The 22,291-nt window shown below is 44.0% G+C and overlaps 2 protein-coding genes and 1 non-coding gene across 5 annotated transcripts; 2 read left to right on the forward strand and 1 right to left on the reverse strand.

Annotated features, from left to right (window-relative positions):
* Positions 1 to 16,208, forward strand: LOC6592464 (long-chain-fatty-acid--CoA ligase 3). 3 transcript variants are annotated; one of them, XM_002017762.2, is made up of 12 exons: positions 1 to 308; positions 659 to 694; positions 8,134 to 8,505; positions 11,010 to 11,145; positions 12,279 to 12,347; positions 12,723 to 13,161; positions 13,230 to 13,436; positions 14,187 to 14,661; positions 14,726 to 14,898; positions 14,968 to 15,231; positions 15,306 to 15,581; positions 15,662 to 16,208. In XM_002017762.2, exons 3-12 carry the CDS (start codon positions 8,483 to 8,485, stop codon positions 15,814 to 15,816), a joined length of 2,217 nt encoding a protein of 738 aa, XP_002017798.1. In that variant the 5' UTR covers positions 1 to 308; positions 659 to 694; positions 8,134 to 8,482; the 3' UTR covers positions 15,817 to 16,208. The 3 variants fall into 3 exon arrangements, with proteins under 3 accessions (XP_002017798.1, XP_026842305.1, XP_026842306.1); XM_026986504.1 differs by lacking the exon at positions 12,279 to 12,347 and having other exon boundaries at positions 4 to 308; XM_026986505.1 differs by lacking the exons at positions 8,134 to 8,505; positions 12,279 to 12,347 and having other exon boundaries at positions 4 to 308.
* Positions 13,443 to 14,154, reverse strand: LOC6592465. Its single transcript, XM_002017763.2, has 2 exons — positions 13,729 to 14,154; positions 13,443 to 13,651 (listed from the first exon to the last, which is right to left on the reverse strand). The coding sequence occupies exons 1-2, from the start codon at positions 14,034 to 14,036 to the stop codon at positions 13,501 to 13,503; spliced, it is 459 nt and encodes a 152-aa protein (XP_002017799.2). The 5' UTR covers positions 14,037 to 14,154; the 3' UTR covers positions 13,443 to 13,500.
* Positions 16,209 to 17,640: 1,432 nt separating the features above from the next.
* Trnal-cag lies at positions 17,641 to 17,724 on the forward strand. The gene has a single exon. It is a non-coding gene; the product is annotated as a tRNA-Leu (tRNA).
* The last annotated feature ends 4,567 nt before the right edge of the window (positions 17,725 to 22,291 follow it).

A 22,291-nucleotide genomic window follows, 5' to 3' on the forward strand; every position in this document is an offset into this window, starting at 1 on the left:
AGAAGCGTATGAAAGAAAAACGTGAGCGCTGCTGGGTGGTGAGAGCGTGCGAGAGAGCGCGACCATGAAGGAGAAAATAATATCGTGGCAAAAGCAAGCGGCGGTGAAAAATTCGAATCAAAACCAAAACCAACGCCGCCCAACGCAAAACGCAAACGGTTGTGCACGCGTCGTCGTTGTCGTACAGAAAAGAGAGTCCAATAATTTGATTCATGCGGGCGCCAAATTAATACGACAAAGTAACTAACATACAAGCGAAATTCTTAAAACGCAGTTCAAAAGCGCTTCTTAGGAGTGTGTGAGTTTGTGTAAGTAACGTGCACTAAAACATACTATGTGTGTGCGCTAGTGTTTGTCAGTAATTGTGCAGTTTGTGAAAGTTTTTTTGCGAAAGTTTTGTGATCACTTTAAAGCGCATTTGATAAAAGCGGCCACCGATTCACTCACTAAATATATATATAGAGAAGCGTTTTCAAGAATCCAACGCCAACGCAACATTTTATGCGGCATTACGTTTATGCGTGAGCGGGAGCGCCATCGCCTGTGTGTGTGTTCGTGTTCTTATTGGCAAACGTCAATTTATATAATCGTCGATCGCTGATTTATATTTTATCTCCATTGCATGTGCGAACGCTCTCCCACCAAAACAAACCGACAGCTTTCCCTCTGTCCAGGACTGAGAACAAAATCATAGGTAAGTTTCCGAGTTTTATTGTGACGTAGGTGGCTTTCCTCCAGTGAGGCTCAGCTGACAAGTCTCTCTCTCTCTCTTCCTCCATACCTCTCTTAGATTATTTCACCTCTGCGCCGGCTGTGACTTCTCTTTTTATAGTTTTTCCGAATGTCACGCCACCTTATCAATGACGTGTGCACTTTGTCTAATGAGACTCTTTAAGGAATCGACTATATTTGTCACTCTGACGCTGACCCAATTTATCCTGCACATATACATATTTACATATATTTGTACCAGTGCAACTGCACTTTGCCTTATGCAATTGGTTGCCAATGGCAGCGGAGTGTTTAGGTATTGTTTTCTTGATTTGTTTATTGATTTGTTTGTGCAATGAAAAAACAGTTTTGGCTTGATGCGGCGACTTGGTTCCACTCCCCTTGCTTTCACAACCTGTTAATTGGACGCCCCTCCCGCAGGTAATCGACATTTCAATAAGAATTAGACGGAAATTCTCATTTCATTCTTGGGACCTACGCACATGCATATACCGCGCTCTCTTTGTAAACCCTCTCTCTCTTCATTGTTCTCCTCTTTGTAAACCCTCTCTCTCTTTGGATATTGCTCTTTTAGTGGATTTCCCCTACTTTTTTCCACGTGTAAAGTTCTTGTAATTTATTTTGCGCAGACGCTCTCCCTATCGTTGTATCTCTCCCTCCCAGTGTCCCTCTCTCTGTCCCACTGTCTCGCCTTGATATACCAACTGAAAATCATGCGAGTTTTGCTTTGGTGGGTGGCAGGAGAATGCCGTGGCACAAGGCAGGGGCGCTTCCAGTTCGGGGTCATCTGTGGCTTTCTCTATGTATGTGTGTGTTTCTGTGCGTGTGTGTGCTGGTGTGACGTGTGTCATCTGTTTGTGATTCCTTGGGACCAGCTGAGCGGCTGGATGGGTGTCGTGGCCGTGGGCTGTGGGCCTGCGTGGGTGTGTTGCATTCGGAACGGAAATGGGGAGTTGGGGGGTCGGTAGGTTGGCCCGTCTTGTTTCTAGGGCGCGGCTTCGCAATGGCCGGAAGCAGGTCGTACTGTAAGCAGTTTAGAATCGGAATATCGCTCATATCGCTGCCGTTTGTCCAGAGAAACGGCACGTCGCGGGTCGTGTTGCAGGTGGAATGCATTTTAAAGTTCAGCCGGAATAGATAAACGCGAGAGATAACGGGATTGCAAGCGGTAAGTGCTATAAGTTGCAAATGTGAGATGGCGCGATTCCAGGTGGAAGTCGGAATTGTGTGTCAAAGAAGCTTCAAAAAGGGAAACCTTGCAGATAGATGTTTAGATCCTATGACGGCTAAAGAATTTAGTAGTAATATGATCACCAAGGAGAAATAACTAACGCTATTGATTTACTGTTGTCATTCTCAGATTAGAGGAAACTTCTGTGATAGCCTTATAGTATTATAAGAAATATATTTATGCACATATCTTCAGTCTCAGGCATTTCCGCTTCTATTAGTCATCAATTTCAAAGATTAAGATATTGTTGTAATTTATGTGTATTTAATAAGTTTAATTAGAATTTACTTTTCGAAGAAAATCTAATAATGTTCTAGCACCTGCGTCAGCCCCCTTCACTTCCTCGCCGTTTCCCCGTCGAATTAATTTGCCGGTCTCAGTTTTCATTCATGGCCAAGACACCCATCCAACTCAGGGCATTGCATTTCTCCAACCCGTGAGGTGGTTTCATGTAAACAATCTGCTCTTTGACCTTTCCACATTTCCCCTGACCACACATACACCAACAAATACCGTTTCTCTCCGCTCTTCTACAGTACAGTTGACGCACACGCATGCAACCGGCTCTCTGTCTCTCTTTGACTCTCGCCCTCTCTGAGTCACTTGGTTGCTCTCTTCGTCGCATATTCTTTTACTTTGTTTTAAGCTTACAGGGTGGGTAGGTAGCGACAGAGGCAGCGGCAACGGCAGAGGCAGCGGCAGAGACAGCGGCAGCATTTCCCCTGAAAGTCGTACGATTTTCAGCTGGTATAACGAAATGCCATCGAATGAAAGAAAAACGTGCCAGCAGAGCCCGCCGCACCACCACCCTGCTACCCACCCCCTTTCGCCTTGCCTCGTGACTCTTGTTGGAGGCTTTTCCGTTTGCCCGTTGCAGTTGAGGCTTTTCTCTTTTTCCTCTCTCCCTGGCGCGCGCCGGGCGCTGTATCGAAAATAGTCACGCGATGTCTGGGGCGTCAGAAGGCAGACCAGACCCTCCGACCCTGCAACACCCTCCGGCTGGATTTCATATCGTAATGACATTTTGTAATCGGCCTGTTGCCCAACCCCCTTTGGGCTGTTTGCCAGTGCTTCCACAGTTGCGCCGTTACTTGTTTTGTGCAACAGCACATCGCAGCGTCAGCTGCCGCTTTTACTCTCTATTAATCTGTCCCTCTTTGTGGCTTTAGCAGAGGGAATTTTTATTTGTGTCACAACGTTGAGAAAAAACACGTAGTAAAAAAATAAATAAAAAGCGCAGTCTCTGGAAGTGCATTAAATGCTTCGGCGTGCGAAACTTGACTAGCTTCTGTCGCGGACTTGTTAATTCCATTCGTAAATGTTACCCCCTGCATTCCTGTGACTTCGTTTGTGTGTCCTCAGCTCGGTGCATACAATTTTGGATGAGCAGCGTATTATTTGCACTTGAATTTACTTGAACAGCTCTGACTGAATCGAACAGCGCTTATGTTTGTGATTTCGATTTCAGTTTCTATAAAATTGTGTTGGTTCCTGTTTCGATTTCTAGTTGTCACGCCATTCAATTCTTAACTTGTTTTCATTAAAAAAAAATTCTATTTTCGGCATGTGGCAGGCTTAGAAAACATGACATTTTTCACCGTTGGAATGGACCGCACACAGTCCGACGAGATAAGCGAGTGGCTGCAGTGGCTCATGCGTGGGGCGATTCGAAGTCGGGAGATAATTTGGGGGAACAGCTCTTCAGAGCACATTGTTCAGACCCCTGCTCGTCTACGCCTGTGCATCATACGAGCATTATTTGTGTTTGTTTTAGTCATGACTTTGGTAGATTTTCTAACCGGTTTTTGCAGTACCGCTTCGATTAAACCGGGCTCTGGCCTGGCTTTGGCTGCCTCTCACGATCATTGCCAAAGCTGATTCGATTCCATTTTATACGAGTACATATTTTTGTTTGTGCTTCTTCTGGAAAATTTCACTGGAACACGTGCTTCGCTTCGGTGTGTGATGGGTGATAGTCACTCTAAAGATAAGTACTGCGTCGCGACGCAAGCGCTTGTCTAGGTCATTAATTTTATGCTGCTACGTTGTTGCCTTACTTTTACACACACACACCGCAACCTGCATACTTGTACGCGCACGTACGTACAGAAAAACATTCAGCCAGCGGCAAAGAAATGAGCGAGTGCAAAAGAGAGCGGAATTACTTGCAAGGTGTATTAATATCAGATGAGGCATGCTCATGAGCGGAAGGAGAGGAATATTCAAATTCCCCACCTCTCCAAATGTCCCATTCTTTTGCTCTGCCTCTGCATTTGGCGATAATCAAATTTATTTTAAATTTGCCCCCCAACAGATAGACCCACACACACCCACTCACAGAGAGAGAGAGACAACCACTCTCTCTCTCTCTCCCCCACATAAATGGACAGACTCTCTCTGGGAGGTTTGATCTTTCTCGCTTGTTTGTTTTGCATGTTTGTTGCTCTTGCTCTTTTCTTCTCATTTCCATTGAATGAAATATTCAACGCGCCGTGCAAAAGCTCGCAAGTTCTCGTCGCCGTTGTTTTCTTTATTTCAATCTCGTTTGAGTAATTCTCATTGTATTTTATGTGTGTAGTGCCTGTGCTGTTGCTGTTGCTGCAAGTGGAAAAAAGTATTTTTATTTTGGACTTTGGCACAGTCATACGATCATTTCGTTACCCCATCATTTGCCAGAGAGAACTTTGCCAAAAGAGAACACACCGAAGAGAGAGAGAGAGAGAGAAAAAGAAACACTGATGCAGCGGCGAAATGCGCTTGCTCGACACGTGCATACACAGTAATCCAAATGTTGCATATCAATTTAATTTTTGCACATAATGCAAATTATAGACCGAGAGGAGACGAAATCAGAGCAGAGCGACGTCGGCTTGTTGGGCTGTGTTCAAGGCTGCCAGCTGATGAATAATTTCCCGTTACAACTGCTTCGAAGGCACCTTGGCCAAAGTTCAAGTAACTGTAAACGAGGAAAGACGAAAGAGAGAGAGAGACAGCGAGACGAGCACTGTTCCCCCATATGCAATTCTAAATATTTACGCAAGTGATTTTTTTATTGACTCGTAAAAAAGTTTTCACAGTTTCAACAGCTGTTCGGATGACGGTTTCCTGCTCCAAGTAGTAGTCCCAGGAACAACCGATTCATCATTGTGAGAGAGAGAGGGAGAGCTTTAAATACCGTATTCCTCCCCTCCCTATTACTACTTATAGTCCCTGCGCAAATAGATTTGCGGAATTTACTTCAAAAGTATCAGGTAGAACAGAATGAAATGCAATCAAAGTAAGTAGACACGTTAGCGTCTACTTGGTGCAACATGACGTGGTCTTGCTGTGCTCATAATTGTTTCAGCATTTGGCATGAGTAACACAACGCCTGACCGTACAATTAACTCGTATATAGAAACGACGATAAACACTCGCATTTTGACATGGTTTCTGCGATTTCGTAATGTCCGACACCAAACTTGAATTTTGAACCGTAGCAGCAGAAGCGATCTTGGACTTTGAAAGCTCGCGTTGTATATTTCGTTTTGCCTTTTTTATTTTCCTGCAGTTAAGTTCTTCGGAAATTGGGCGGAAAACAAACTTGTTCGAGTATTAAGCACTGCGGTCAGCAAATATGATGCAAATGTATGCAAACGCCACCGCCACCGAACAGAAGCGTAGAAAAAACTGCATTTTCAAGTTCGAGGATTTGTTTTGTGGGCTTTCCACATCAACTCAAGCACAACGCTTTCCGCCTGAATGATTTCAGAAAACTGCAATTTGTTGTGCAATGTATGCAAAAAGTGCAGCTAAAAGCTGTAATTAATAAGTTTCACCCTCACATTAAACACTGCTTTGTACGAGCAATGGACAAGCAGTTCGATGGGAACTCGAATACGAGTATAACGGCATAAAGTGGCTCGTTCGGAAACCGACAAATAAACGCTGTTATTTCTGTAATCGGTATTTCAAGTTCAAGTACATAACCAATTATGATAAGAATGGATCCCATTCGCTTGGTTTTTTTTTTGTTCGACTATTATCTTTCACTAGAAATTATTCTGTTCTTTTTTAGAATGAATATGAATGTTCATCGGGGCTTGCAATAAAATAGCCCTACCTAAATGCTCCACTTTGAATTCTTAATTTATTCTTTCAAATTATGTCTTAATTATAGCTTGGTTGTTGTGTTAAGCGTTCGTTGCTTGACCTGTGGCCGGACTTCGGACTTAAGGTCTCACTTTGTGACATTACGCACACGCCGCGTGTGTGGTTACTTAACCCTGAATGGCCGTGATTCGGATCTGATTGAATCAGTCAGGGCTCTGTCCTGTTCATTTTATCACTTATCCAGCATCATAGTGCGGATTACAGTAATCATCGCTTAATGTGCACAATTTCCCCATTGTCTTAATCCGCAGTAATCCGTACACATGTACGAGTACCCAGACCTCTCTCATCGGTTTAACCTTTGTTCTCAACACGCGATTCGGCTTCGTGTCGGCTTCCAACCTGCGCTTTCTCCCTCCCTCTCTCTCTCTCTCGATCTCTGGTTTTGTTGCAACTTTGACCAGGGGCGCCATTCGCGATCCACGATCTACGATCTATAGACACACGGACGTACGTTGATTGGTGCACGTTGGTGCACGGTGGGAACGCGCTCAAAGTTTAGTCTCCGGCCATAGACACAGGCGGGATTAATTAATGTCAAACAGAATAGTTTTGCATTTTCATTCGATTATCATGCATTGCCAATCCACAAAAGCTTGAGAGCCTCGTCAACTCTGCACTGTGGTGTTTACCCTTTGCCCCAAGATAACGAATCTTTCCTTTCCTCTTTCACTGGCAAATATTTAAATGCCAAATACTGCTGGTTTATATTTAACTTTATGCTTTTTGGCAGTTCTCTCTTTCTTGGCAAACAAAACACGTATTGGGACCGCATTTCGCTTCGATTTTGGCTTAAACGTGAAGGGGAGAGGTGGGTGGGTTCAACGGACTCCACACGATGCGTAAACATTGTCGTCGTCATTTGTTACCCCCCAGTTGAAATAAACTGAACTGAAATTTTATATTTATGCACTGGATCACTTTTCTGTCCCCTGTTCCCTTATCAAATGGTGGCATAACCAACGATAATTGTTCTTTTTTAGGGGGGTTTTGGGGCGGATTATTAATTTCGTTTATCAGGAACGGCAGATTCTAAAGAACCTGTTCTTTATATCAAACTCCAGAACAGAACGGATGAACGGACTTTGGTCTGTGCTTCGGTCTTGGCCAGAAAAACATCGAAAAAACTTTCGTTTATTTTGTTGGTTAATTAATTGGCAAAGCGCTTTTCTGTGATTCGATCGAAGGTGCCCCGACCTATGTCAATGTTTTCTCTACCACTAGGGAGAGCAACAGAAAGAGAGTCTACCAGATAGGGAGAAAGAGAGAGAGAGAGAGTGTGTTTGTGTCTGAGAGAATTCGATTATGCAATCTCTTACCTCTTTTAAAATTGTCTGTCTAAATTTAATTTTTGCTCTAGATATACCATGTGCCTATCTATTCATACATATACTTTCTATAATTTCTTTCTTTATTTTCTTATCATCAGCCTTCGAGGGTTTCTTTTTTTGTTTTTTTTTTTTGGCAACTATCCAAAAATGAAAACAAGTCAAAACGTAATATAAACTTGTTTTTGTTTCCTTTGGAGCTGCTTGCTTTCGATTTCTGATTTGATTAGAATATTTATGATGGTTGAAACTAATTGAAAGACTACTTGGGATGGATATGATTTTGCAACTATTTATAGAAGTTTATGCTTAAGCATAAACAAAGGAAATATATATTTATACTTAAAAATTTTTATTATATATTAAAAAATGTGGTACTTGAAAGAACAACATGTTCGCTGATTCAAGGAAATACATACATATATACCTATTTTGTACTTCCTTTTTTTTGTAATCTATAACATAAATATTAGATACGCATATTTCAACGTAAGTTAAAGCTTTTTATGTATTATTTTGGTTAATATCTGCAGAATCCCCTCTGTTCGCCCCTCCTGTTTGTCCATGGTTGAGGTTGATTTTAAGTTTTTGTATTTTTTTTTGCTTATTTTCTGTATTCCATAATCTGTTCTGTTGATTCATTGTCATTAAATTCATAAATGCATATTCCTGTGCTCTTTCCGCTTACAGGGAAATACCTCATCAACAACAACAAAAAACAACAGCAACAACAACAGTAACAACAGTAACATCACGCGAAGGAAACGTGACGTCATTTCTCTGTTGTTCCATCCATTCGTCGTGTGCCCTTATACACAGAAGCCAGGCTTTGCCATCAACATAAAAGCAACAATCAGAGAGAGAGAGAGAGAGAGCGAAAAAGTCACCCTTTGTGTGTGTGTGTGTGAGTGTGTGCGGTGTAACTTTGTGTGTCCGCACTCTTCGCCCAATAACCCAGCCCACCTGCAGTTCTGGGCAGCCCCACCACTAATCCCGAAGATCGGACAAACAGAAAAACCAAGAGAAAGCACACGACGAGATGTTCATCGAAGATGATGCGCAGTAAGTAGTACCAATGCCCGACACCGTTTACCTGTTTACCTTCATGCTTGCCTTTCTCGTTCTCCATAAGAATACGGCTATCTGTAGTACATCTAATTGTTAGTTACCCTAGAAATAGTGGGGAAGGCCCTTGGTAATGGTGTATGCTTGGTGTTGGGTGGGTGTATCCGTTCCTTTATGGGAAATTTCTACAGCGAATAAACCTCATTCGACTAGGAGGGCTATAAAACGGTCAAATAAGTCAAGATTAGGATCCACATCATAAATTATTTGTAAGAATAAAAACCTTTGCGTATAAAAATGTCATCTTGGATTTATTTCGGAATCTGGAAGACCTGCATTTGATATTTCCTAGAGACTATATATACTTTGTAATATCGAAACTGCTTTCTTTTGTGGAGTGCAAGCATTCTGGTTACAAAATCCATTCGAATAATTCTAATTTTCGCATTCACATTTATCATTTGAAGCAATTAGCCGTGACTATCACTTAAATCAGCCATTCCATGACCAATCAAGCTCCAAATAAGAATAATAACACTCGGTGACCCATGGGAGTGCACCGTGTTTGAGAAATTGACGTCATCCCCGCGTTGCGCAAGCCGCCAAGTTCAAGGACACGGCTCTCCCATTCGACAATTCCCGCTTATCAGGCCACTCGCCTACGATCGCGTTATCAATTGTTCAACGGTATTTTGCATTATTGCCATGGATCCGCTGCTTATATAGCTATAGTATATGAGTAGGAACAATCTAGCCGAGTGTTGCCACGCAGGGACTGATTTATCGTTTGGTTTACTTAATCAAAATTATTTAAACTTTTTGATTAATAAAGTGAGTTCATTGTGCCTATCAATGAATGACAATACAACAAATCCAGTAATTGAATATCGTTAAGAAAATACGAAAAGCGTTACCTTTAACTAAAATATTCGACTTATAGAGACTTTAAATTACATAATAAAAAATTGTTTTAATAATAATACATATAGTATTTATTTATTTTAAATCATATGCTACTTACAAGTTACATAGGCCTAAAAATCTCATATATTGATGACTGAAGCTTCCATTTTTGTTGTTGTTATTTTCAACAAAAAGAGATTCCAGTTTATAGTGATCATCCCTTGCAGGCAGACACTTAAAGGCGTCTTCAACATCGTCCTTGAGGGATGAATTTTCATCACTTTCCGCTTCGTCATCTGTAGGAAACTGTGATGTAGAAACCTCATTGTCGAGCTCAGTAGTACTTTTAGCCACGTCTCGTAATCAGACGTTCGAGTTAGGGAAGTTAAACTGTACTTGGTGCCTGGCGAAATCTCGAAATATCCGGAAAATATCTGGTTTACTTGGAGCAGAGGATTACAGAGTACACAAATTTGACGCGTCACGCACACGACATGTATTTCGTTTTTGGATTCTCGTTTGCTCTGTTCGCCTAAGCCTCTGGCTGGGGTGTCAGTTGTCGAAATAGAAGCCTTTGGTAGCAAATACGTGGCCAGAATCTCTGGTCTTGCCAACGAAGGTCAGATATAGGTATGGAGATAGCAGGAGACCAGTCCCCGTCGTGGGGGGAAAGAAACTCATCCGGAAATTGCATTAATTTGTAGGCAAATTTTCGCTATTTTTGGTGGCAGATAAGTCCAAAATTAATCAAATTGATAAGTGTGTTTCAAATTTAAACTATCACTGAGTGATAGCTGAAAGTTGGCTCATATAATTAATAATATCGATAAAAAAAACAATAAGTTAATCAATTCTTCCCGAGAGTTTTCTTGTACACGGAATATAGCGGGCAGTAAAGATCACAGTTTCAATCAAACGCACTTCATTCTTGAGATATATCCATAAGGCCGTTGGCAACCATACCATTGTGGTTGGCGACGCGCCAATGGCGGATAAGAAACCGTGCCGTGGATAACCAAAAGTCCGTAGACGAAACCGGTAGACCTGCAGCACGTGGAGGCACCACATGCCGCCACCCCGTTACAAGAAGAGCGCCCCTTGGGGCGAGACGGTCTTCGGGGCCTTTTGGTTTCGCAATCTCCGGCTGATAAAAAGCCGAACCCCTCAATCCACAATCCCGGCGCTCTCCAAATGTAATCGCCTTTCCGAAAAGCGTTTTCTGAGCACGCCGTCGATCTGAGAGGGCGAGAGAGAGAGAGAGAGAGAGAGAGAGAGAGAGAGTGGGGAGCGATCACGTAAGCGAGCGAGTGAGCGGCATGAGAGTGCGGACGAGCGAACGAGCAAAAGCGAACCCCTTTTCCGATTTTCCAACTTTCGGACTCAAGATTTGCCAACTGTGGTAGCAGGTGATATCAGTTTGTTTTCGGCTGGCGACGGCGGTGCTACAGCGAGTGAGTGGGTGGGCACTGGAGAAGGGACGGGAAGGCAAGGGTTGTGTTGGGTTCTCCTTCTAAAGTTCTGGGCTCTAGAATACAATTTGCATACCAATTACGATTGAGCTGTATCTGATTTGTGTGTGTTTTCAATTACTCTTCCAGAATGGACAGCTTCTGGGTGCAGAGCGCAATTGGGGCGATCAAGGCGATCGCGTTCGTGTACGACATCATAACCCTGCCGGTCTACCTGGTCCTGCAGAAGCCATGGCAGCGACGACAGGACTCGCGCCGAGTGAAGGTGAGTACGACACACGACCATGCCATGTCACTCCACTCCATTCCCTTCCCAGAAAGCGTATTTAATCAGCCAATCAGCGCTGTAACTAACTAGTATCTCTAGAATCGCTTTGGAATACGTTCGACTTTGCCCCTGGCCGCCGCTCCAAAGTACACCAGACAGACACTAAGAGCGCCCTGGCTTAGTTCTGATCGGACCATGTACTTGTCTACATAGTTTTTCTGAAAAAACTGCACGCTTGCTATCAGTTTTGAATTCCATTTTACTTCACGTCACGTCACGCAATCCCTTGTGCACCTTGAGGCACTAACTATCTCTCTAAAGTCTCTGTCTCTGCCTCTAAATCTAAATCTATTTCTATTTCTATTTCTGCTATCTCTCTCTCTCTCTCTATCTGTCTCTCCATTTCCTCGTAATCTACTATCTACCTATGTATTGGACTGGCGCGATGACTTTTGATTTATTGACCCGGCACGGCTATACATTATCTCTTGTTCGTTGTTGTAGTTTTGCTTTTATCAAAGATTCATTCGATTTTGTATGCGACAATTAAGCGTTGAGGTTTGTTTCCTTCTTTGGTCGCGAACATCAAAATCATGGCAATTTCTGTTAATTGCACCTGTTGTTGCGCCATATGCGATTGCAGGCGGTGTCCTCCTCCGCCTCCGCCTCCTCCTCCTCCTGATAAGGCCTACCATGCAGCATAAAAAACCTTCGAATTTGATAAGCGAGAGAGAACACAGCAGGTAGGAAAGTGGATAGTATGCATTAGAGAATTAGTTGTAGACAGTATCTAAATATAAAACATAAATTATCAACGGCGTAAGAGCCTAAGAAATGTTTCTGATGGACTACTTCCTAGGGTATTCCCATATGGTTTCCCAATCTACTGCTGAAGAGCACTTTTGGCTGGCTTAGAGCCGGCCCGATAAGGTTTATGTGCGCTAAGGGGCCATAATAGCCTGTGCCGTAAATAGGGTGTACAAAAAGCTGAAAGGTAATATACAGTTCCCGAATGGGTACACAACGAACGAGTAAATCTATACGGACAGCCCGCTAGGAGGCTCTCAACGCATTTACACATACCATGCATATATTGTATCACTCCTTGTATCCTTCCTTCCCTCCTACAGGCCAAGCCCATTAACCAGAAACAGAAAATGTTGGTCGATGAGTCCAAGTACGCGCCGGATGACATTGAGGTTTAATTTTTGCCAATTTCGATTTTTTAATTATTTATGAACTCTAATATTTGTTGTGGAACAAAACACACGCACACACATACACTGGCACACACACACACACACATACACAAAAAGAAAGCACAATAAATGTTCCTAGGAATTGGTGTTTCATGCAAAGAGTTCGTCCCCCCCCCACACCTTTTGGGCGGCTCTTTGGTGTTGGTCCCAGAAACATGTTCTCCCCGTGTTATGGCCCCATTCCAAATAACCCACAACCCCCTTCAAGCTCACATGTCTGTACTCTCCCTCCGCTGATCGCCCACACCCTGCCCCCAGTCGATCCTTGACACGACATTCCAGTAATCAATCCACTGTTTGCCCCTCCTCTTTCAGGCCAAGATCATCAAGAAAGATGAAAGCGAGCTGACATACCGGACCACGGACCCGCCACGCGATGTGCACGTGAAGATGCTGCAGGAGAACATCGATACGCTGGAGAAGGTCTTCAACTATGTGGCCAAGACGCACTCGAACAAGCGCTGTCTGGGCACGCGCCAGATCCTCAGCGAGGAGGACGAGGTGCAGCCGAACGGACGTGTCTTCAAGAAATACAACATGGGCGACTACAAGTGGAGGACCTTCACCGAGGCGGAACGGCAGGCGGCCAACTTTGGCCGCGGCCTGCGAGAGCTCGGCCAGAAGCCGCGTGAGAACATTGTCATCTTCGCCGAGACCCGGGCCGAGTGGATGGTGGCCGCCCATGGCTGCTTCAAGCAAGCCATGCCCATTGTCACCGTCTACGCCACCCTGGGAGACGATGGCGTGGCCCACTGTGAGTATATGACCCATTTATTTATACCATTTTCGAGTAATAATGTGAGAAAATTAATTGCTTGCCAGGCATCAGCGAGACGGAAGTCACCACGGTCATCACCTCGCACGACTTGCTGCCCAAGTTCAAGACCCTGCTGGCCCAGTGCCCCAATGTGGACACCATTATCTACATGGAGGACCAGCTGCACAAAACGGAAACCACTGGCTTCAAGGAGGGCGTCAAGGTCTTGCCGTTCAACCAGGTGGTCAAAATAGGACAGGACAGCAAATTCGGTGCGTTTCTAGAGAAGGATGAGAGTTGAAATCTATATGGGACAGCTGGTTGCCACACCCTTGCTCAGTTCTCATCTCCCAGATGATGCGGCACTGACTTAAGCTTTGGCACCGATGTCGATGTTGAGGCGTTGGCCTCTTCATCATCCAGTGTCTGAGTGGTCCTTACGAGATGGTCCATGCTGGGTGTAGTCAGCTCACTGTAAAAGCACCAGCTATGCCAAAGAGAGAGAGGGGAAAATATTGAGCCATTAGCTAATTGGATAGTGTCCCTTTTCGTGTCGGTTGCAACCTGTTCTCGGCAAGGTTAATGGACTCGAACATCAGCTGAGTTGGGAGATCTCTCAACTCGGAGACGAGAGCGGCTGGCAGAGCTGGTATCGCATCCAATGGCCCCGGCGCTGGCTCCGACGATGTCCCAGTGTTGGCGACATAGTTGCGATATGCCCGATAGGCCAACAGTCCACAGTACGCGCCAAAGAGCGAGACGAATACGTAGCAGGTCTTGGGTTTTGCTGCTGTGGCCTCCATTAGAGCATTGCACTGCTCCACACATGTCAACGGGGTGAATATAATGAACTCCTCCAAAGTTTTATCCATATTTCGAAATACTGACACTCAAACACGTAAAATTTTGAGATAATTTGTATGTTTTATGAGATCTGGTATAGGTGACAGCACAGGGCAGGCATTCCACTGGAGACATTCCACTTTCACTAATTGAGTTTTGATTTTTGTTTGTGCCCACAGAGAGCGTGCCACCCAAGAGCGATGATATTGCCATTATTATGTACACATCCGGCTCGACTGGCACACCCAAGGGTGTCTTGCTGTCGCACAAGAACTGCATTGCCACGATGAAGGGCTTCGTCGATATGGTGCCCATCTATCCGGATGATGTGCTGATTGGCTTCCTGCCGCTGGCTCACGTCTTCGAACTGGTGGCGGAGAGTCTCTGCCTGATGACTGGCGTTTCCATTGGCTACTCGACGCCGCTGACCCTCATCGATACGAGCAGCAAGATCAGGCGGGGCTGCAAGGGCGACGCCAGCGTCCTGAAGCCCACGTGCATGACGTCGGTGCCACTGATCCTCGATCGCATCTCCAAGGGCATCAACGACAAGGTCAACTCCGGATCGGCCTTCAGGAAAGCCCTCTTCAAATTCCTCTATCAGTACAAAGTCAAGTGGATACAGCGAGGCTACAAGACGCCCCTCATTGACAAGTAAGAAGGCGGCATCGGAGATTCGATTAAGGATCACCTAACGAATAATTCGTCCTTTGTGCAGATTGGTCTTCAAGAAGGTGGCTAAACTGATGGGGGGCAAGGTGCGCATCATTATGTCGGGCGGAGCGCCGCTCTCGGCGGACACACATGAACAGATCAAGACCTGCCTGTGCGTCGACTTGATTCAGGGCTATGGATTGACAGAGACCACATCGGGAGCCACAGTGATGCACGGTAAGTGGAAGGAAAGTTGTGCCGCTTTAAGCTCGAAGACTCTACTACTCTTCCCCGTTCCCCGCGTAGAGAGAGACATGACCTATGGACGCACTGGTGGACCATTGACCGTCTGCGACATTCGTCTGGTCAATTGGGAGGAGGGAAACTATCGCGTCACCAACAAGCCATATCCGCAGGGCGAGGTGCTCATTGGTGGCGACTGTGTCTCCCAGGGTTACTACAAGCTGCCCAGCAAGACCAACGAGGATTTCTTCGAGGAGGATGGCAAACGCTGGTTCAAAACCGGCGACATTGGCGAGGTGCAAACCGATGGCGTACTTAAGATAATTGGCAAGTCTCGCGTCTGTCTTCAATGTGTATTAGCAGTCACCTAATAATCTCTCTCTCTCGCTCTCTTTGCGCAGATCGCAAGAAGGATCTGGTTAAGCTGCAGGCCGGCGAATACGTTTCTCTTGGCAAGGTCGAATCGGAGCTAAAGACATGCGGCATCGTGGAGAATATCTGCGTTTATGGCGATCCCACAAAGCAGTTTACCGTGGCGCTGGTTGTGCCCAATCAGAAACATCTGGAGGATCTGGCCGAGCGTCACGGCCTGCAGAACAAAACCTATGAGGAGCTGTGCTCGTCGCCAGTCATGGAGAAGGCCATACTCAAGGAGATTGCCGATCATTCACGGAAATGTAAGTCGCCAAACGCCATCTTTGTATAAGATGGGTATAAGATGAGACAGTACTAAATGTGTTGTTGGTTTTACTTGTAGGCAAATTGCAAAAGTTCGAGGTGCCCGCCGCCATTACGCTGTGCAAGGAGGTCTGGTCACCGGACATGGGCCTGGTGACGGCTGCCTTTAAGCTCAAGCGCAAGGACATTCAGGATAGATATCAACATGATATTAACCGCATGTATGCCTCATGAAAGTCAATGTACTAAACACCAACCAGCCGCAACAGCAACAGCAACGACAACAACAACCAGCATTACGATAACTTGAGTTGAGGAGCAACGAGTTGCGACGAGACCCAGTGTGTACTGCCTGGCAGCCCAGTACCACTCCCACGCAGAGAGACACCAGCGACACAACGATAAGCACGCATAACCAAATCCGAAAACCAAATTAGCTTAAGGACCAAAAGAGCTAGGAGCCAAACCAGACACGCGACACGAGACGAGACAAGTTCAGACAAGCGCATGTATAGAGAGTTCTCGTTTATATGTATATCGATTGTGTTTCCTTTGATTTGCCAGAGTTCTTTTGTTGCGAATTATACTGTTCTTAGCCCATAATAAATTGAGTTCTTGGAAGCCGATGAGGGGTTTGGTTTGGCAGCTATGCTTTGTGTCTGTCGGTGCTTAGAATGGAATGCAATGCTGTTGAACAGATTGACAATGATAAAGATATGCAATTTATGATGACCGCATGCCTATGATAATGATAATGATTATATTGATGAATGATATGAATGAGAATGAGAATATTGTGTATTGTACAGTTTTCGGTTTTTAGTACACTCTGTGGCAAAAACAATTTGCATAAACAATACTTATTTTTATAGAAAAACATTAAAGTAAGCTTAAGTGGTTGCCTATTAATTATGTACATACAATATATACACACACACACCCACACACACACGCATACAAGTTTATATATAACTTATATATATAGTGTACTTCTTTATTATAAGTTCGATGTATGGAAATCCTGAAGTTATGAAATGTAGCAAAGCAAAAACCTAAGCGACTTGATTATGAAATATAAAATATAAAATGCAAACAAAAAACGATATAAAATAATTAAGCACATTTTCTTTGGCAAAACAAACAAAGCTGAAACAAAAGTAAAAGCAAAAGTGGAACCCTCCATAAACTATTTTTAGCACACACAAATGGCAAAAAAGGTTACAAAACGGCAAATGTAATATATATTTTAGCTCAATTTAGTTCAATGAAAAGGAAACGGGCCACAAATGTATTTTATGGAATCCAGTTTGTCAAACGCAAAAGCAAAAACTCAAAATTCAAATGAAACTATTGAAAGACTTAGTACTAAAAATAAATAACAAAAGCAAAACTTAGATGAAGAATACACACCCCAACAGGGAAAGCAAAAAAAAAGCCTAAACTATAAAGTAAAAAAACCAACAAAAAAAAACCCGATTTGATTTAAACGTGCAAGAAGTTTTTGGAATACATTTTAGTCATACTTTTTAGTTAAACTATGTATGAATGTATATACGACCTAGGGAACGTATAGCAATTTTTTGTGGGAAACTGCGTTTCTTACAAAATAAATTAATTTTATTCGAACGATTTGTTTGCAATTTTTACGAAGTGCGTGAGTGGATTTTTTTCATAATTAACATTGATTTTCGTGTTAAATATGGAATGATACGATGCTAATAAGACACATTTTAATTATATCTGGATGAGTGGCAAGCAAAACAAAATATTTAAGAACCTTTTCTACACATAAGTATCATTGCATTATAATACTTTTTTTGATCGTATCAAATACTGAGATAATTCAATAAATACAACAAATTTTTAGTTTTACCTAAACAGAAAACATTTAATTATATAGAGGGAGTGGGAAACACCGAATGGATGATGTGATGGTCAGAGCTTTTTCTACAGAACTCTTCGTCCGAAGTGTAGAAGCTTTCGGCCAGATCAATTGGCGCAGAAAGCTTTCAATGCTGCCCTCGCTTAAGACAGAGCTGGCATGTACGTTGCTCAACAGTCAGGATGGCCGAGTGGTCTAAGGCGCTGCGTTCAGGTCGCAGTCTACTTCTGTAGGCGTGGGTTCGAATCCCACTTCTGACAAGCCAATATCTTTTTTTTTATATATTTCTCTTTTTTAACCCATTTTACACCGAAAGCCAACGGTTGGCTTGCCTCACAGAAAGGCAAATAGTCGCCGGCTGTCGTTAATTTGGACTGTGCAAAGAGCTGCGGAGATGCGCTCATCCGCATTAATCTGACTGAGCCGCTGACTTATTCACTCGCACTTGTTTGCCAATGTAAATGACACAATTAGCACGGCTCGCTGCGCTGCCTTTCACTCGCTGCAGTGTTTACTGTAGTCGTAGTTTCACTGTGCTCTGTTTATTTGCTCCCCCGCGACTTTGTGCATGTTTAAGGCATGAAAAAGGAAGAGGGAATTGTTAATGTTCTGCTGGTCGAAAGTTCAGCGCTCGAGTGGAAGAGAGGAGCCATAGTCCGAGTCTGGCCATTTATAATAGTGGAGAGTGCGTTGCACCTTTAGGTGCACCTTCGGGCCCCGCAGGCTCAGACACTCTGAAGTGGCCGCCAGAAACAGCTCCTGCCCCTGCTGCCAGCGACATTCACTAATGCAACAAATAAATCATAGAAAATAGGAGTATAAGCTACCACAGAAGTTTCCAGTCCTGTGGGGCGACAAGCTAAAGCCGGGACACATCCAATCTGAGAGAAAGAGAAAAAGTGAGTGAGAGCATGTAACATGCAATAGTGCAACATCCTTCGCTTCTGGACAGGGCAGAGAGCACCTCCTGGTCCTATATGGGCAGTGGCCGCCACCCGTTTAGTGCTTTTCCATTCGACATTTTTTGCTACTGATGCTGACCGGAGAACCGGCGACCGGAGTCGAATTTATTGCACTTTTTTGTGGAAATTTGAGTACTCATGGCTTGCAGCAGATTAAATTAGACTTTCCCCCTCACAAAAACCGAGTGCAGAGCAGAAAAAGTTGAAGACTTGCATGGGGACTCCACTGCCAGCCGTATCATATGCAATGGCACTTTTGAAATTAATAGACTGTGACAGGAAAAGGACGACAAAGGAAATCATGTAGAAGAAAAGCTTCGATTTTCATGCCTATAAATATGTACATACATATTTTGGAGCGTATCTACAGTCGTTGAGCAGAAATGATAGTATAAGTACAGAAGGGAGGAGGAGGATCAATAGGCAAAGGACACCACGCAGTAGAGTGATCCGTTATTCTTTCAATTGGTTTTCGCGGAGGGCGTGGCTTGAGGGCGAAAGAGAGTCGTATCAGCCAAAGAGTCGCCAAAGTGTTGGTGTCTGTGAGAGAGAAATAGTCCTTTGCGCGTACCTGACAGAAAAGTAGGATTATTGTACGATTCTGGGACCGACTCACCTGCCCAGACGAACTGAAAAGACGAAGCATAGGTGAAAGTAGAAAAAAACCCCGCATTCAGAGTGATAGACAGTGAGATTGAGATAAGTTTCGGATAAAAAATTGACTATTTTCGTTGAAAAGTAACAGATCATGGTATGGGGAGCTTCGCCAATTGGCACCAGAGCATGCCATCCATTTCCTAGAGCTATTGAATTCAGAAGAATCTATTATTACGACCAGTACTCTCTTGTCAAGTAAATAATTTCCAAATTGAAATGAAATTCTATTCTCTCCTTTGTTTGGCCAAATTTGTTGCACAGGCTTATTGTACATACATACATATATGCATTGGAAACATAATGCAGCTCAAGCTGAACATGCAATCGAAACGCACACAATGCAGATGTATCCCAATCTGCATCTACAACTGTAACTGCAACTGAAACTGTGGCTGTATTCACAAGTAAAATTTGCGCAGGATTCGTGACTCAGGTCCTGTTGTGCGTTTGATGCATTTGACAAAACGAAACTTGGTCAAATAGGAATTTGCATGCGGGAGAACCTCTGACCTTTGTGTCCGCCCGCTCTACTCTTCTCTATGTGCCGCAAAAATTTGCATTTTAACTGCAAATTCAAAATCGATTCGGACGCCTTCTCGGCCGATTTGGGGCTACAACAACATATCTATCTCTGTTTGGGAAGCTGGAGCTGCGTTTTATTCGGCCTCATTGTCATGCGATATGTCCCTGCCTGTGGGCAACGATTATGGTTATTTTACTTAGTCAATTTCGCAATCCGACTAGTACTTTTGCCATGCTGCTGTGGCGCACACCCTTACATACGCTTCATTTCCGCACGGCCTTGTCGAACACATCCGCCCGATATGGCGGCCGATTTCCGTTATGCGCTTCAGCGAGCAGCGGACATTTTACTGAGATTGACAGCTCGTCCGTCTCTGTCAATCCCCTTTTCTATCGTGTCAGTGTGTTTGTACCTGTGCGTGTGCGTGTGAGTGGCCTTCAAAGTGAAAGTATGCGTTTCGCTGTCAACTTTTCTAGTACAAGTTGTGCTCAGCTCAGATATTGAGCAGGAGCAGACTATTTTCCCCAGCAACTTTCTATGTCATTGGCGGCACTCTCACTGATTCTGAATGACTCTTGGGAATTCAATTGACTTTCGTTTTCCTTTTCAACCGCTGCAACATTTTAAGCATCAACGATGTGCTTTGTACACGAAAATCTCGGTTTTTTTTCTAGATACCCATTAGCTAGCCTTCGATTCAGTTATTTCGGCTTTAAATTGAATTGGAATTTATTCGAAATAATTAATAATCCAAAATGGTTTTCCAGCCAACGAAGTAATACATATATCTGTTTAATGTCCTGCAGTTGTCGAGCCCTCCATGTCTGTTTAATCGAAAATATCCAATTGAATGCGTATCAAATTAGTATTATCCATTGCCCCTGAATCGTTCTATGCGTATGGGGATGTCTGTAGATACAGTTATGCCATGTGCCATGTGCCATGTGCCATATGTATGCAAAGTAAAGCAAAGAGTCTCCCCGAAAGCTAACTGCTGCGCTTAGCACGGTTTCTTTACGCCATGTTGCACATTTTGCGATTGTTTCGAAGTTCAAACGGCTGTGAAAATGCACACGCGTTGCCCCGGACAAGGGCTGGTGGGGCGTGGCTCTGGCGGGACACTCCACAACTCTCTTCAACTATTCAAGACAATAGAGGGGCTTTTGGACGGGCAATTTAGGGAAACTTTCCCTATTATCTTGTGCACACTTGATCCTCCATAAAATACATTCAAATTAAGATTTATTTTAACGATAACAATAAGAATAACGTAAAACCGGATCGGTCTTAGGTTATGGCCAGGTATGTGCACTGCATCCGGTGTCTGCCGCCACCTGTAAACTATCTGTATCTGACTATCTGTAATGCAACTTTTGTGCTGAATTCAGTCTACATTTTCCAAGCTATCAAATGTAATAATTTGTTCGCTATAAATCCGCGGAGGCATCTGATGTTCCAGGTAAATAAAGGTTAACAAATATACCGTTTGCCGGATTACAGAAAGAGATCAGGTGGAATAGTACCACCACCTGCAGAGCTTTGAAAACCATGTGAAAAGCTCAGTCACTACCTACTGCACCTACTACGGATGGAACGACTGCAGACTGTTAGTGGGAATACTCACAGGTCACTGCCTGGCTGCAGCGACTGCAGTTAAGCTAGGCATCCCCAACCGAGACAGCTGTAGGAAATGTGAAGAGCCTGGTGCCATCGAAACCCTGGACAATCTAATCAGCGACTGCCTGGCTCCACACGGGCAAGGAGTGCAAGGATACCTAAATATGTGCCCCCTGCCTCCAGGAGGAAGCCTCGGGATCTACTTGCCTTTGCCAAAAAGGCAAAAAGGCCGAGGACCTCCAAAACCTCATACGCACTCCGTATCATACCACCCATCCGTATAACTTGGGGCTATATACTGGCCTATGCGTGCCTCATCTAAGGGCCGTCCGGGTCAAGCTAATCTACCGTTTGCCGAAATATATGTGCATTTGCTGGGATTTCTTTTAGAGGGATCAATACTTTAGAGAGAGGATCATCTTTCTTAGAGGAGATAATACCGAAAAGTGAACTTTAGCTAATTTTAATAGGTTTTCACACCAATTTCAACCGATTCAGAAAATGGTACCATTTCAAAAGTATATGGAAATCGGTTTTGATTGACTCTTAATGTTTTTTGGAATGGTGGAAAAAGAGGAATTTTGGCGAAAATCTCCCTATAGAGCTGTATATGGGGTAGTAACTGTATGGCAAAGACTACTAGATCTTTGGGGGCTATCAGCTCTATCCCATATAACTATGGAAAACTGACAGTAAAGAGGGGGAAATCATCGCACGTACGGTTATTTCTCCTTCCAAACTTTGCGCTCTCACTCTCTCTCTCTCTCTCTACAGACCACCCCTGTGTCTCTCTCAGATAACTAACGGTTAGATTGGGACGGCCTGCAGTGCGCAGTCGCACAGAGGGAACTCTGAGGAGAGTAGAAAGCTCATTGCAGTCGCAACTGAAACGAATTTAAATCAAAACATTTTCCCCCCTCAGGACTCAAAGTGCTTCCCTTCCGACCAGCCCCCTCTGGCAGGTTGCTTGTTTCCATTCGAAGATTTCCATAGATGAAAGCAGGGAACATGATTGAATTGTTATTGTTATTTGACTGTTGGCTGTCTGTGTGTGTGTGTGTGTGTGTC

The sequence above is a fragment of the Drosophila persimilis genome, unplaced genomic scaffold (genome assembly GCF_003286085.1).
Source record: "Drosophila persimilis strain 14011-0111.01,24,50 unplaced genomic scaffold, DperRS2 tig00000002-arrow-pilon, whole genome shotgun sequence".
Classification (NCBI taxonomy): domain Eukaryota; kingdom Metazoa; phylum Arthropoda; class Insecta; order Diptera; family Drosophilidae; genus Drosophila; species Drosophila persimilis.